General features: G+C 35.9%; 1 protein-coding gene across 1 annotated transcript in view; it reads right to left on the bottom strand.

The window, feature by feature from the left end:
* LOC112147947 (flocculation protein FLO11) overlaps nt 1–11,160 on the bottom strand; it is a 23,140-nt gene extending 11,980 nt beyond the window's left edge. The window contains exons 1-7 of the mRNA XM_024274650.2: nt 11,050–11,160; nt 5,789–5,954; nt 4,959–5,110; nt 3,033–3,186; nt 2,762–2,954; nt 768–862; nt 493–679 (exon numbers count right to left, since the gene is read on the bottom strand). Of these exons, the coding sequence (XP_024130418.1) occupies nt 493–679; nt 768–862; nt 2,762–2,954; nt 3,033–3,186; nt 4,959–5,110; nt 5,789–5,846 (839 nt within the window). The 5' untranslated portion in view covers nt 5,847–5,954; nt 11,050–11,160. The remainder of the gene's footprint in view (nt 1–492; nt 680–767; nt 863–2,761; nt 2,955–3,032; nt 3,187–4,958; nt 5,111–5,788; nt 5,955–11,049) is intronic.
* Nucleotides 11,161–17,156: the final 5,996 nt, after the last annotated feature.

Genomic DNA, 17,156 nt, shown 5'->3' with positions numbered 1-17,156 from the left:
GGAGGTGGACGTTGGAGGCCCTGCAGAAGTAGCTGCCGCCGTCGCTCTCCTGGACGCTGAAAAACAAAACAAAACGTTCCTCTGGAGCCTGAAACCTCAGCTCTGTTGGTGATTTGATTTGAGTGATTCTCCTGCTTCTTTCCATATGCTTTTTGGCACATAAAAATTTTGATTTAAAGCTCATATTTAAATAACACACTATTTGTTTTTTGCAAAAATGGCATTTATTAGGATTTTTAAGCAATTTTACAATTTTTTTCAGAAATTTAGGTCAACTTCAGCACACATTCTTAGTTCTTTAACGAAGTTTCCAATTTTTTTAGCAAATGTAACATTTTGCAAATAGCTTTTGCATGTTCAGCAAATCCTTCAAAGTAAATTGCGTCACCATTTTCATCAAAAGCTTCAGCATCTTCAACGACTACTTTCAGTAAAAAGCATTCGCACCAGGATTATTGTAGGTAATGCGACTTTAGTGTGAATTTAGTTTACCTCAGAAAGAAGAGGTCCCCGTTGGGCCGCGCGGTGATGCGGCCGCTGGGAAGCAGCAGCTGGTCGTTCCTGAACCAGGTGACCCGGGCATCCGGTCGGCTGTGTGGAGGACTGCAGGTGAGAGTCAGGTTCTCTCCTCTCTTAACCGTTGTGTTTGAGGGCTCCTGCACAAAAGTCCAGCCCATCTCTGCAGACACAGCAGATGAACAGTTTGATGGACGGGACTTCCAGAGGAGCTGCGATTCCTTTGAGTGAGACATGGAGAAACGTGGTACCAGCTGGGAGGAGGAAGGCCGGCTCTGATTGGACGGTCTGGTTCTGGTCAGATGCTTCACAGTGATAAAAGCCCTCATCCTTCTGTGTCACATTTCTGAGGAGAAGAGTCAGACCAAACCTCCATCAGAGTCGTCTGTATTTTATTTTTAGATTTTTTTTTTATGAACTTGTCACACAAAAAAAAAACTTTTATGTTAAAGTTTCCAAACTATTTCAGCATTTGTGATGTTCTTCAGAGTCTGACCTTTGACTTGGCTCTGCAAACCTTCATTTTATTTTGGGAGGGCCGCTGAGTCGCCAAGCCCTCAAAGTTGATTTACTGTTTGTGTTTTTTTGTTTGTTTGTTTTTTGTTTTTAAATCTAGAAAGTTCTTCTTTTTTCTCATGTGTCCAAAGCTTTTATGGAAAATCCAAATGTTTTTCTCAAATGTGAGACTTGTGATGTTTTTCTCCTTGAACTCTCCCTTTAATGCTCTTTTATGGTCCACATAAAAAACTCCATCCTGATTGGCTGCAGTTAAAAAAGAAGCCTGAATGTTCTATTTTATTGGCCTAAACAGTAGTTGGTAGGTGGAGCAGCAAAAACTTCAGCTGACACCAAGTGAACACATCTTTATAAATACTTTTATTATTAATTTATGAAATAAATGATTTGCTTGTTGATCCAAATTTAACGTTCAGTCAAAGTGATCTTTCAAACAAACTTTAGCTCCATTACTGGATGAAAACATGAGGGAAGAGGAGAACTTTTCCCTCCGAAATGATGCTTTGGATCGTTTTACATGACGTTTAGCAGCATTTGAACCACTTTCCTCTGCTGGTTAGTCCTCAAACAGCTCCTGCACCAGAGCGAGCTGCAGGTTCTGTATCTGTTACCATGACAACACCTCACTCAGAGAATCAAATACAAATCAAAATGATTTAAATGTTAAAAATAATTACTTATAATGTGTTCAACATTTGTTTCTTTGGTAAGTGACCATTGTGGTGTTCACGCTTCTGCGCTATCACTTATTGTCCAGAAGTCTCTTTCTATCCGGTGAATTGTGAACTCTGACCTGATGGGAGTCGGCCTGCAGGTTTTTCCACATCATTCCTACTCGTTTTTGAGTTTCTGTACTGGTTTATTTTGAATTCCTTGACTCACGGGTGTCTCCTCAGAAGGTTTCCACCCGTTTACAGGTTTCTTTATTTGTGGAGGGTGTATTGGGTCAAATCGGGATCAGCTTAAAGTGAATGAAAAACAAGATGGAAAATGAGAAAAACAGGGATTGTAAAAAAAATTGAAACTGTTTTTAACTCGAAAATACACATGGAAAACTTAAAGGAGTTATTTAAAATTTGAAAAAATAAAATTGAAACCCCATGTAAAATTAGGATCAGCGCAGGCGCGAAAAATCTAAAATCTGAATTGAAACTGAAAACAGACTAAAAGCAAACAGGGAAAAACAAGAAAAAGTACAAATAAACTATATTTTTAATTGGTAACAATTTTAGTTTTTTTTAATTCAAGTTTCAAATTTAGATTTTTTCCAATTTTTAATATTTCTTTCAAGTTTTCAATATCATTTGAATTTTATTTTTTCACATTTTCATGAATTCCTTCAAGTTTTCAAAATGTATTTTCCCGTTTAAAACATTTTAAAAAAAAAATGAAATTTACAATCTTGTTTTTCCTTCTCTTTCATTCATCCCGATTTGACCCCATAATTGGCTCCGTGATTCTCTTCAGTCCTTTGAAATCCTTTGAATCCTTTTTAACCCTTTCCACTCTGACATCAATGACTTTCACTACAAACCACTTTGTGAGATCCTTTGGACTTCTGAGGACTTCTTTACAGGTTCATGCCACAACTTCAACTTTAATGTAACTGTATCTAAAAACACCTCATCTTCATATAACATACTCAGACCTACGGCTGGATGGATAACTTTAGGAGAGTCGCTGGTTAAAGCAGACAGAAACGGAATGATGGTCGCGTTCGGAGTCTGACCTGAATGTGAGCAGCTGTCCATTGTTCTGGAGGCTGAATGAGGCCGAGCGGTCGGGCAGGAGCAGACCGTCTTTGAACCAGCGCACCATGGGAACGGGGAACCCAGAAACACTGCACTGCATGGAGACGTTGGTTCCCATAGCAACGGTTGTGTTGTCAGGGCCCTGGGTGATCTGCAGCTTCCTCGGAACCCCTGCGAGGTGAAGCGCCTTCATGAGACCCTTTATCTAAAGATAAACTGCGTGTTTAAAAAGGAATGACGTCCGCTCACGTTGCACGGTCAGCTTGGCCGGTTTGCTCTTCCTGCTGATGTTCAGTAAAGGATTTCTTGTGACACAAACATATATTCCATCATCACGTGGTGTTACGTTAGAAAGGTGAAGAGTGCCTGAGGTTTTGTTTTGCTGCCCGCCACCGTACTCGCCCTAAAACACACAATGACGGTGATAAATACTGTGATTGAATATCAGCAAACAGATCAGAGTTCAGAACAAAGATCTTCTCCAGCCGAGCAGAAATGGAGATGCAGCCCTCAAAAAACAAAAGGAATAAAAAATAACTGACATAAGAACATTCACTGTAAGATTCTGGGTTTTCATTTCTGTTAATTACCCTCAGTTGGTTTAAGTGTCTAGTTTTCAGTTTTATTGTGTTATATGTTCTGTCGCCTTTTTGTTTTTAAAAGGTTTTGGTCTTTTTCAGCTAATTTTCTAGTTTCAGTTCCTGATACTGAGCCGGCCTCCTGCATCAAGGGTCCTCCATCACCAGTTCATGACATATAAACACAATATTTAGGGTTTAATGGACAACTTTTATTTATAAAAACTCTTTTGCAATGGAGTTGTGGCCTCTGTCAGTGTAAAACATTAAAATAATACAACTTTAAAACCCTAAGACAATAAAAACATTCAAACATATCATTCAGAAGATCAAAATACAGAAACATAAAACCATTATTTATAGAATAGTGACACCTGTGATGAATTACAGTATTTTGAGGAATTCTCTTTTTCTTTGAGCGACGCCTTGATGACATCAAATCAAATCAAACTTTATTTATAAAATCTGCTCCTGTTGTGTAACTTGAAGTGCTTTACAATAAAAACACAAACCGTCCATTAAATGATGGCCGTCCGGTTGGTCTTATCAATCATTTGAACTTTAGAACTTTTTTCATCTTCACTTTTGTTTTTATTCAGCCGTAAAAAAAGGTGGACTGCAGACCTTGTTAAAGAGAATTCCTGAAGAGATAAAATCATGTAGATCTTGTGTCAAAGTCAAGGCCCGGGGGCCGGATCCGGCCCTCCAGGTAATTCTATCCGGCCCTCCAGATCATTTTATTTTATTGTTATTAATGACCTGATGTTATCTTGAGCTCATTTCTAACTTATATAATTTTGATAAAATATATTTCTATGGAAAGTAAAATATTGAAAGTTATTTAAGGTTTAAGTTGATTTATTCTGGATTAATATTCCTGCATTTTTATTATTCATAATTATGTTAAAAAGTTACAGTTTTAAAGATTTAAAAATGTAGTTTTAGAGTGTTCAATAAATGTTTATCCTGTTTGTCCCGCGACCTCAGGTGAGTTTTGGATTTCATCCCCCTGATGTGGACTGTTCTCCTCAAGGTTCTTTAGAGATAAAAATCCTGGAGTTCAGGTTAAAGGTTTATTTATTAAAGGTCTTGAGTGGAGCTGAAGGTTTTGCTTTTAGAAAGAGATGGAAAGGTCAACAAAAGTTTTTTTTAATTTACACATTTATATCTACTGCATGTCTATTTATGCATAATTGAATCAATAGCATCACATAAAGCAAGTTATGTTTTCCAGCTGAGGCAGCTTTACAGATTTAGGGGTAACTGATGTCAGAGTAGACATTATTTTTATGTATTTGAGAATTTTTTTAAGTGAATTAACAGTTCAAATGTGTTAAATGTAAGTAATGACTTTTTGTTCATAAAGTTGTAAAGCCGCTGTTGTTTTGTATATTCAAGGCCTGGAATCTCTGGGCTAACGACCAGCGATTATTGATCAAACGAGAGTGACGTCAGAAATATGAAACACTATTTTTCATTTCTCCGTTTGGAGGGCTGAATGAAGGGGAAGAGAGGAGGGAAGAATGGGGATTGGGCCTAACAATGCATGTCTTTCCAGCTCTAACGGAAAAAAAGACTTCTCTGAGATCATTCTCACCTGAAAGTGTCTTCCCCTGGTGACCACGCCTCCATCTTTGAGCCAGAAGATTTCTGCAGGAGAAGAGCTCTCTCCTGACACACACTGCAGGAAAACGGCCCCTCCCTCTCTGACCGTCTGGTTCTGAGGACTGAAGAAAACCTCCTCCAAACCTGGAACGCCAGATGTTAAACATCTTTCACCTGCACATTTAAAACTAGATTATTTTTGCTTTCTTTTATTTGTTTTACAACAGTACATGTGAAGCTTTGGCACAATCTCATCCAAAAAGATCTGTCTCACTTACAGGAAGCTGTGGATAACTCTAAACACTCCTCATCCAACAAAGTGAGGATTAATCAACAAGGTCCATAAAGTTCTGCAACTGTTTTCAGAAACATTTGCTTAAACCAAAACTCTAAATAGGAAACAAGAATTCTTTGAGTGAATAATCCACAATTTGGGATTATTCTCCAGGAGTATGATCTATTTAAGCCAAGATTTAGCTCCCTAACAGGTGGATTCAGAACATTTCAATGCAGGTTCTCCATAGTCTATGGAACAATCCCAAACCATCATACTCCCTCAGCTGTGCCTGACATGGCGCTTGTTGCTTGCTCGCTCCATTAACGTATACTTTTTAAAGAGGAAGCACAGAAAGGAGTGGATTTTGCTGTCATAAAGAGTAAACTTGACCTAGAATGTTTCAAATTTCTAACAAGACAGTGAAATAAATGAACCAAAGTGACAACTTCCTTATTAAATCCCTACTTGAACCTGTTGATCCTGCAAACCAAATGAAGCTCTGGAGCTCCTCAGAGGAGGACAGAAGAACTCGTCCACAGACTCACCCAGAGGCGAGGCGACGGTCAAGCCGGACAGGATGAAGAGGCAGTGCAGGACAGTCATTTGTAGAAGCTCTCAGAGGAACCGGACTTCTACTGTGGAGCTCCCAGAGAGCAAAGAAGAAAACAGCATCCAGGTTCATCCATGAGATCGAAGCCGACGGCCTTTACTCTGAAATATGACACAAGAAACTCGTCCACTCATCTTCAGAACAATCCCTTTCAGGGTCGCGGGGCTGTTGGAGGACCACATGCTCAAAGACAATCAGGTTAGAGTCACCAATCGATCTATGAAACGTGTCTGTTGGAGAAAACCCACAGGTGAATGAGGAGAACAGGTAGACTGCATCAGACGAGTGTTGCTGGTAGGAATAATATGACATATCTCTGTTTTCAGCTCACAACATGTAAGAAGAAATTTGTTTTTTTTCCACAAAAAGCAACAAAAAATACAGGAAACACTGGATTTCACAAGGACAACTGTACAGTCATGTTGGTCTGAATTATTACTGATCGTTTACAAATGTTTACACTGTAGATGTGAGAAGGATCTGGTTTGAATCCCAGCTGGGTCTTTTCTGTAGGGAGTTCCTCGACGTTCATGTGTGGATTTCCTCCTCCAAAGTCCAAAAACATGCTTCACAGGTTCACTGGTGTCCCTAAATTGGTCCTAGGTGAGAGTTTGTGGCTCTTCAGGGTGAACCCTATCAAGGGATTTTTGTGCCACCATGTTGCAAGTAGGAGTCACAGCTATGAGATCAAATGTTTTCTAGACTGCAAACAAAATTCAAAGTTTTAAGACCAAAACTGTATATTTTGCAAATTAAAATATAAAATATTTGCTTTAAAACCTTTTTTTTTGCTTTCAAAAACTTTTTTTGCTTTTGAAAAATATTTTTTGCATTTAAAACACAAATGTTTTTAGAAGCGATGTGCCTCATCTCGCTTTCTCCCTATCTTTGATTTTGTCTTCATAAGTTTCACTTCATCATGACACATGTGCCACCAAACAGCCTGCTGATTGGTCCAGATTCTAGGGCTGGGTATCGATTATCATTTCCAATGATTCGATTTATTCACTGTAGCCTGTTCTTTTGATTCTTCAATTCAATTCAAATTTGAATTTACATATTTATACACATTTATGTTGAAATACATTAATAATCTACTACATGTTTTGAACATATTTATATTAATGTGATCCAGTTCACTTACTGTAAATGTATCAGTGAAATAATGAGATAGTTAATATCATCCAGTCTTACATGGATTCTCGTAGTTCTAACAAAAATGTTCAGATCATTAACATTGTAAACATTGTTCTGCTTCTCCTGGAGGACGTTTCAGTTTGGACACTAGGTGGCGATCACGCTATAGAAGTACACCTTATTACAGAAGAACAAAGAATGAGCAAAAAACGACATTTTAGACCACAAATAGTTACTTTAAAAAATATTTCCTTAAAAGAGTTTGTAAAATTCATACAGAGATGTTCATTTGGTCAGTAATGTATGTTAATTTTGACCGAGCGTTAGCATTAGCTATCCTATGGGAAATTCTATTAAACGTTAGCATCAAGCTAGCGGACTTTAGCTTTATGTGCTAAATCGATTTATATTTTTATGAATCGATTATTGATCTGTTAAGCTTAAATCGATTCAAATTGATAAATACATTTTATGAACCCAGCCCTATAGATTCTATCCAATCAAACTTCCATATTTGTCTAACATGTAATATTTTCATTGTTCAAAAATCACTCCGTAGAAACTCGCCTTTCCCCAACAGTAGCTGGGATAGGCTCCAGCGTTCCACTAATCCCAAAAAGGATTTGTCTGGAATACGAATGAATGATCTGCAGAGATGTGTTTTCAAATCAGTTAGAAAACTCATCTCTCAATACGAGATTCTAAACATTCAAATTTAAGCTTTATTTATAAAGCACTTTTTCATGCAGCAAAACCCCAACATGTTTTACAGGTTTAATTCATATTGATAAAACGCAGAATCCTCAGCAAAAAGAGACACATCAATAAAACTCAAAGTGTAAATAAAATACAATCTGATGTTGAAACCTGACAATAACTTTGTTTTAACTCACTTTCAGGAAACTCTCACATGTGAAACCATCCGAGGAGATGGGACAACAAAAGGTGTGAAAGATATTCCTCATCTCCTCCTAAACCGTCGCCTCCACCAACTCGCCACGTGCCCAGATCCACTATGAATACATCTCCCACTAATGTATTCCCCCCTCCCTCGCGGCGCCCCTCCCCTGCTTTTATTCCTCCTGTTTTGGATGTGAATCTGCAGCTCGAGTCCAGCTTTGTCTCCTTCAGTCCCTTCAATAGACACAGCCACTTTATAGAGCGCGCTTTGCCCCCCCACCCAATGAAAGTGACATGAAAAGAGGCTGCGGAGCTTTGTACTGTGAAGATCAGTTATGGGTCCCTGCGAGGACAACCACCTGTCTGATCCTATGGGCTTTCATGATCCTCAGCACGGACATTAATGTTCATCCTTTGTCGCTGGAATCAAATGAACATTTTCGCTTTTGACTCAATAAAAATGAGTAAAAATATGTTGTTTACAGAAGACTAGAATATTCTTTGAAATATTTTTCTTGGTATTTGCAGAGAAAATGAAAAAGAAACCTGTAAATGGAGGAGTCCAATGTTATGTAAATGTTGGATGTCATTGTTGAAGACACCTGCTGGAGCCGTGCGTCCACTTCCTGTTTCTGAACCAATATAACCAATGATATTGTTCTTTTTTTGTCAATAAGAATAAATCAATATTATTATTTGATGACAAGTCTATTATTTGAATTTTTCTTAAAGCTCAAAATCTAAAAATACAATTATGAGACAGAAAAATCCCTAAAATAAGGATTGAAAACCTATTAAATCCAGTTGTATGACCAGCGTCGACCCCGGCCCCGCTCCCTTTGACCCGCCCCACTGGCAGACCAGCTGCTGGTTGCCTCCTACCCACTCCTTATGCCCCTGTACTCTGGCTGGTCTTTCAAAAGATACACTTTTTTCAAAATGACAGATTTTCTGCTTGTTTTATCTCCATAGCAACCATTTTAGTTTTTGGTTGTCCGGAAGGGACGAACACGTCTATGTCATTTTTAGGAGAATCGGCAAAAGTAAATGTTTAAATTTCCTTGGCAACAGAGGTTTTCTGTTAGCCACGCCCACATTCCTAATTTGTCCATATTAAATTCTGCAATGTTTTGTTAATCTTGAGCCAGCAAGTCTTGAATCTTTACAATATTCCAGTAAATGTGCGTGAGCAACAGGAGAATGCCACTTTTCCGAGCTCGCCACGATAAGTCTCAGTCTCAGTGCTAACATGACGCTAGCATCATAGCTAATAAAGGCTAACGTATTAAGCTAACAATCCGGAGTGAAAAGTTTCTCTGGATACCAAACCTATTGCACTAAACCACTGCCGTCTAACTTCCAAGTCCACTGGAAACTTGTGCAAGCCGGTGAATTTTTAATGACCGAAGGCAGAACACCTACGAGCCATGCTAAAGCTAGCACGCTAACGACCGACCGTTACAGTTTAAAAGATGGGCGGGGCTTTTAAACTACAGCTCAGAGCATGATGAGGAGAAACTTCTGAAATGACGTGGGACCAATCACAACATTCAAATGTAATAACTTGTTTGAACCTGTAGGGGGCAGCACACACACAAGCTAGAATTTCAGAAAGTTATTTTAAATTGTTGATAAACTGTTTTTGTTTTTTTGGTCTTTTTGTTTTTTTTAATTAAATTCAAGATGGCAGCCTCTCCCTGAGGTCAAAGGTCAACAAAACTTCTGTTGTGGCTAACCTGACTGCTATAAAATTTAGAGTAGAATTTTAGTAAATTTAGATTAGAGTAGAAACAGAATAGAATAGAATAGAATAGAACACTGCAAAATAAATGTTGTAGAATAGAGTAGAGTAGAGTTGAGTAGATAGAATAGAATATTATAGGGTAGCATAGTGTAGAATAGAATAGATTTGAATAGAACACCGTAGAATAAAATATTGTAAAGTAGAGTAGAGTAGATAGAATAGAATATATTAGAATAGAATACAATGGAATAAAATAGAATAGAATGGAATGGAATAGAATAGAATATATTAGAATAGAATAGAATAGAATAGAATAGAATAGAATAGAATAGAATAGAACACTGTAGAATAAAATATTGTAGAATAGAATATAATTGAATAGAACAAAAGAGTTTAGAATAGAATGGTGAAAATCACTCAAACAAAATATTTTTTTACCATATTTTGCATAAATTTGAAAATTGCCAAATTTTGCCACAAAATGACCGCCAACCTGTAGATCCTGTGGCCATCCCATAATGACTTTAAACCTTCCTGTGATGTTTTGTATCTTTTGATTTCATGGGTGGATTTTGAGGTCATTTTTTGAGATTTTGGCTCCATTCAATTGACAGTTTCTCACGCACTGATGTCATCATTTTTCTGGGAAGGATGTCGTCCAAAGTTCATTTTCACCTGGAAGATTTTAGTGAGTTTTTGAGGATATGATGGAGATGAAGTCTTTCCTCAAAGGTGCAGAAAGAAAGAAGAAAGGTGATAATAATCTGGTCTTTTTGGTCCAGAACTTCACAAAGTTTCTGCTCTCGGCTGCATTCAGGATCTCTCTAATACAAATTTAAACTTTTAAAGCAAAACGCTGCTTCTAAACTTCTGTGTTTGTGCGTCATTGTGTTTTTGTTTTAACACAATACAGCAATCAAAGTAAAACAGCCGTTTATCTTTTGTTCCACGACATGATAACAGCAGTAATACAGTCATTTCTAAAAGCATTGATCATGTTAATGTTATTCTTACATCCACAGTGAATCACCTGTAATTACAGCAACATGATGCTGAGAGCCTGTGGGTGTTCACCTGTGCGACTGCCAAGATTCACACGCCGCCATTTACACTGTTAGCATATCATTAAGATGTTGTTATCCCACACAGTCGTGATCCAAGTTTTGACATGAACCCACTGACCTGAAGTGGAAATTCTGTCATAAACAGCCTGAAATGTTGGTCTGCAGCACAGTCCTGTCAGATGAGGGTTTTTATTTAGTGAAACCTTCATTTGATGTGAAACTATAGAAACCTTAAAATAATATAATAAAGGCTGCAGAAAAACGTACTAATACATTTAAAACCGATGCTTTTTTAGCTGGATGGTGAGCAGCAGGACAGTGAGAGATGCTAGAATCAGAGGATGCACTCACCCTGCTCCGTGTTCCTATCGGTCCGTTTGCCTCTGTCGGTGTGTCTGCATCTCCTGCATCGACGCGTCTCCTCAGCGTCCAGCCGGAGGAGCTTCAACGCTTCACATCCCACACACACCGTCAGCAGCTCCACGCCACACACACACGGTTCACCGGGAATCCATTCAGAACAGGACCAGGGAATCACTAAATCTGTGTCTGAACAAAAAACCTGATGAATAAAATCTGAGTCAATATCTACAGATTGTTTTTGATGGAAATATTTATCTAAAAATCATGACAAACAGAAATGTTAAGACTTTTTAGTAAATAGAAATGCTGACCATGACCCACTGCTGTTTTGGAGTAAACTTACTGCTATAAACTCATCCACTTTTAATTGTTTTGTGTTACATTTTTTAGAACGTCTGTGCACCTAAAATACATGAGTTTTTACTCTGACAGTTTCTGAACGATAGAAATGTATTCAGTAAAGAGCACATTTTAAAGTTTTAATGCTTGATTTATTCCTTTACACACATAAAAATGACCTAAAAATATAAGCAACGTAAAAGTACAAAAAGTAAAATCATGTGATGGTGTCGAAAAATAAATAAAACAAAATAAAATACAGTAAGTAAAAGCAAATAGAGAAAGAGAAATAGACTGACAAATCTAAAGAAATAAACTCTAGCAATTCCAAATCTAATTGATTTTATTGATTAATTAATTTAATTAGTAAATATATAGTTATTATTTTTTTTTTTTTTACAAAATCAAACCCCATTCAAAGCTAGAGATCAAAGCTATTTTGGCTATTTTTTATTGAATCTTGCTATCAAGAACTCAAACTCATTTAATAATTCGTTACCACGGTAACGAATAGAATAGAACAGAATAGAATAGAATAGAATACTACAGTGTAGACTAGAATAGAAAAGTGTAAAAATAGAAAAGAAACCAACTTTTTTCAAAGTAATACAAATTAAATGACAAACAACTACTTTACTAGATTACTTAATTGTATCAAGTAAAAGCATAAATACATGTTCTCATTTCATATAAGTTTATGTTGCCGATCAGCTAAAATCAGAACAAATTATTGGGTGAGTTTCCACCCAATAATAGAGAATTTACTGACTAACGAGATCAAAAAAATGTCACAACTTAAGGTTAGAGTTTCTGTAGTTTTAGTGAAACAGATTTGTGTTTTTAAGTGAGTTCCACTCATATTTCCAGGTAAATGTAATAATGAAGGTAAAGTACAGATTGGACACGTATTAAAAGCTGAGAATGTGTTGAAATATTTTCAGTTTTCTGTTTTTCATCCAGTGAGGCACCAAACGGTTACAGATCATCTGTGTAGAGGAGATATAGAAGTGTTCTGCACATGCAAAGATATCAATAGATCAGTTGAAAAACAGATTTTTAAGTTCAGTGTATTCATACCTAAACGTTTTCCCCAATGTTTGGTCAATGTCAGATAATGAGACACTTCCGACTCTGATGTCTTCTGAGCTGCAGAGACAGACGCTGCAGCCTGAGTGAAGGGAAACGTTTTCAGTGGCTGCTAAAACAATGTTTGTCCCTGTGACACGGCATAATGATCAGCGCTGAAGCTCCAGCTGATCTTTACTGACGTGTTCACACTAATGTAGGTTAATGGAGGTCAGAATGGATGATGCATTTGGTCCCACCAAAGACATGACACTAGCAGGTTAGATCATTCCCATTTATTGAATTAAACCAAACCAGACGGATTTATGGAGACTTTTTGTCTTCTAAAGAATTATATTCATGGGTTCTGTTTTTAAAGTCTATGTTTATATTTTTAATTAGTAGATTATCATCCAGGAAGATTTATGAACTCCTCCGAATATTACTGTTCAGTCAAACAGAAAACTGGTTCTTATTTCTCAATTTTTCCATCACGTTTTTTGAACATTTAACAAAAAATGTTTGTAATAACGTTTAGCGACTTTGATTAAAAACCTTTTTTTATTATTATTATTAAACGCAAGACAGTTTTTTCAATATTTCGTTTTGACAAACTAAGACAAAATGAAAACAAAGGCTGCAGTGATGGACTGTTTAACTGGTGTTCCCTAAATAAAATGTGTCGTAAAAAAAAAAAAATAAAAATAAAATGAAAAAACATCTTAAACATCAAAAACTAGGGAAATCGATAAGGCGATATATCGCGATACCTATTTGACGATACTTGCATCGATTTAAAACGCCAACATGACAAAATTTAATTAATTATATATGTGCGTCCTTCAGCGTCTTACTTTTGTTTTCCTTTTTTTTTCCTTTTACAGAAAAACATTTTATTGTGTAAATCAGAGAATGTTCCCTTTAAGAGCAAACAATTCATAATTTAAAAAGAAAACACCATGAATTTGAGGGTAAAAGCTACTTACATGTGAGATACAGTTGCTGTGTTTAATGTAGTGATCATTAAACAGTTTTACCATTTTATTACAACGGATTAATATTTAGGTATTTTTTAAGTCATACTCAAAAAAAAAAAAAAAAAAAAGTCAAAAATTGTCCAGGTTCAGTCTTGGCATATATTGTGATATATTGCATCATGAGCCGAGTATCGTGATCTGAATCACCAGACTCTTGCCAATACACACCCCTATTAAAAACAATCCAGCATGATGCAGCAATCACACACCAGAGGGCGCTCTTATACGACACCTTAGAGGCTTTTCGTCATGATGAAGCTCTTTGGCCTTCAGGATCTAAGCATCGTTATTGAACAGGCAGATGCTATAATCCACACTAGTATTGCAGAACAGCTTAGCTCAGTAAAACAGCTGACTATAATGACTATAACAATATATATATAGAGTCCAAATTCTATGTAATGTCCTGGATTTTTTTTTTAATGCCAGAGATGACGTCACTCAAATGCAGAATTAAAAACCTTATAAATAGAAACATTTTACAAAAAGTTTATGATTTCACTGTGTTCTAGTGATGAAAACTGGAATTACAAAAAATGCATTTGCATGCATTTTTTTTAAAACACAAAATGTTCAAATGCAATGCATTGTGGTCTATATTCACTAATCAAGTTCCAAACAGGAAGTGGTTCCAAGAAACCAAGAAACTTCTTTAGAAACCTTATCATAATTTTGGCAAAGAAAAATTGAATAAATCCCCTTTCTGAATAATTTTAAAGAAACAGATCTTAAATCATATCTAGCCTCTATAGAAAAAATAAAAAATATGTAATAGGAAATTAATAAAAACAATTGGACTATTGAAGCTTTTTGGATTTGTTGCTCCTGATTGAGCAGACCCCGCACTGTCTTTTCTTTTTTTTTTTTAAATGTTGTAATGACATTGAAAATAAAAAATAAAACATAGACTTCTATAGATAAATGAACAGCTGTTACTCAGTCATTCTATTGGTCAGAATAACCATTATTTAGTCTGATTCCATTTTTTAACGTGTTCTTAATAATCCCAGCTTTTTTTTAATGACATTTTTCAAGTCATAAACAGACCAATCAGATGCCTCAAAAAAAGTAGGTGGAGCCTGCTGGCTCCCACATACAACATTCAGAAATATTTGATTGACAGACTTTGTGTAGCAATGGGGGCGTGGCCTCATAACAAGCTCATTCCTGATTGGTGAGAGTGGTTGCCATAGAAACGATGAATTAGACCGACTTGAACCAATCACTGCTCACTAGTGACGTCTGGCTCCAATATGGCGCCGTACGTATCACGAGAAGTTGGTGACTGAATTGACTTTGTTGGGTTGTGACCAAAAGTGAACCAATTATTTTTATTAGAAATTTCCAGACCACCGGATTTAGGGAATTCCTAATCCCTTATATAGCAGGGAATTTGGACGCATCCCAAATTTATGTTTTTGTCTTTTTTTGTTTACATATTTATAGTTTCTTACCGTAGTTTTTTTTTACAGCAAGATTGTAAATTTTATGTATTTATTTATGTATTAAAGTCATTAACATACATTCAATCTCGGCTCCTTTTGAGGGTTTGGTGCTAATTAGCATGCTAACAGGCTAAGCTAGGTGTGAGATGGCAGAGGTCAGCATGTTAGCATTGATACCGCCTGGCAGACGCTTACTTCATTTTCTCCGCTCTTCATTTCTCTCAGCTGTAAAGAGGGACGTTTTGTTATTAAAATGAGCAGATAGAAGTTAGAACGGCAGCTGTTTATTTGTTAGAGACGATAACACTTCTTCACACGCAGCAGCCAGTCTGCCCTCCGCTCAGGCAAGATCCTTGCAAATGTAAATAGCCGGTCCGTTCAGCATAATCACATGGAAATTCAAGTACAAATGCACCGATTTATAATTTATTCAGAAAGGGGGAGTTTGATTATGCAGACAAAGCAGGTGAAATGCATTGTGGGATGAAGACAGCAACAAGTAATTTAGCTGAAGCAGGAAGTGTAACTTGAACTTCTTCTCATATAAAATTAACCTAAAATAACTTGGTGAATTTAATTTTTAAAAAATATTTCAGACAAACTTGACTTACATTAGACTTTTTTTGTAAAAGATGTTTTGACAAGATTCAAAAATATGTGGTGACATTACAGAAAACACCACATGGTTCAAATCTTCTTAATGTTCGATATTCAGTGTGAACTAAACCAAAACTGTTTTGGAAAGACCCCAAAAAACCAAAAACACATCATAGGAAGGTGATTTATGTATTCAAGGTATGTGACTTTACAGTTTTGTATGTTAAACATTTAAAAGAGTCTTTTATAAATCAGGAAAAAATGATTAACTTTTAATAAAATAGGATCATGTTTGCACAAAGTTCATAAATTACTCTCTGAGTCCTCAAATTAAGGGCACCACTTTTTAAAATAGGGAAGATATAACAATGTATAAAAAAAATCAAGAAAAATCCAAATAAAAAAAACGCAATCTGTCCAAAAATATATAAAGATTTAATGGATTAAAATGTTTGGTCATGTAAAACAACTTATCCAAAATGTATCTAAAAATTTTAATTTTTTTATTAAATTTAAATTTAGATGTATCCAAAACATGTAATTAAAAATTATGAAACAAATTTATTAAATTGAAATTTAATTTAATTAAAAATGTAAACAAAAATTTAACTAAAATTGTCACAAACAAGCTGCAGTTTGTGACATGTCTTTGTTTGTGGGTGTTTTTTCAATTCATCAACCTTTATTTCACCAGGCAAAACGTTAAGAACAATTTCTTATTTACAATGTTGGCCTAAAAATGCTGTAAATACAGTAGAAGAAAGAAAGCAAAATTGTAACATGTTGTAAAATGTAAAATATTAATTGTAACCCTTAAGGTGTGTTTAATCATTTAACTATCTGCTAAAAGAAATGTCCCAAAAAAAACATTTTTTTTAAATATTGATTGTTCATACTGATCTAAGACTATGAAAAAAATAAAAAAGTATTGATTTTCTTTTTATTCGCTGAGGTTGTTAATGATACAAAGCAAAATAATTGCTCAATTAAGGTAAATCTTATCACATTTAAATTAAAAATAGTTTAGAAATAGCAGAAAGGTTCTTTAATTAGTTGTAAACAGGCTTGTTTAGAGGAAATTATATTTATCATCTTTATGTAATTTCAAGGAAAAACATGACAAAAAACAAATGACAGAAGTTTTGATTTAATGTGGCTTAAAACGAAAAAGTAATCTATTGTTAGAACAGTACAAATAAACTTCCTTTTTTCATCAGAAAAGCTAAACAGAAAAATCTGAAATAAAATATTATAAACAGCAACAAATACTTGGTTCACTGCAGTGTTGATGTTTTAAGTTAAAGTCAAGACAACATTGTGACGGTAACAGAAGCCACAGAAAAAAGGATGAAAAATCCTGGAGGGTTGAAGAGGGTTTGAGCATCATCACTGAGGTCGTTGAAACACAGGGCCTGCTCCAACATCTGCTGAGTTTCAACACTCATTCCTAAAAAAATTAAAACAAATGCAAATTTTTAGACCAATAAATGTTATTTGAAGCTCAATTTTAGTTGAATTCACTCCGAGGTCTTACCATGTTGGGTCCATTCCCTCCAGGCGTGCAGATATTCAGGGTCATGTACTCCTCCAGAGGCTGCATTCATTAAAGAAA

The sequence above is a fragment of the Oryzias melastigma genome, linkage group LG9, assembly GCF_002922805.2.
Source record: "Oryzias melastigma strain HK-1 linkage group LG9, ASM292280v2, whole genome shotgun sequence".
NCBI lineage: Eukaryota > Metazoa > Chordata > Actinopteri > Beloniformes > Adrianichthyidae > Oryzias > Oryzias melastigma.
The sequence above is the reverse complement of the archived record's forward strand: the minus strand, read 5'-3'. Positions and strand labels throughout refer to the sequence as shown.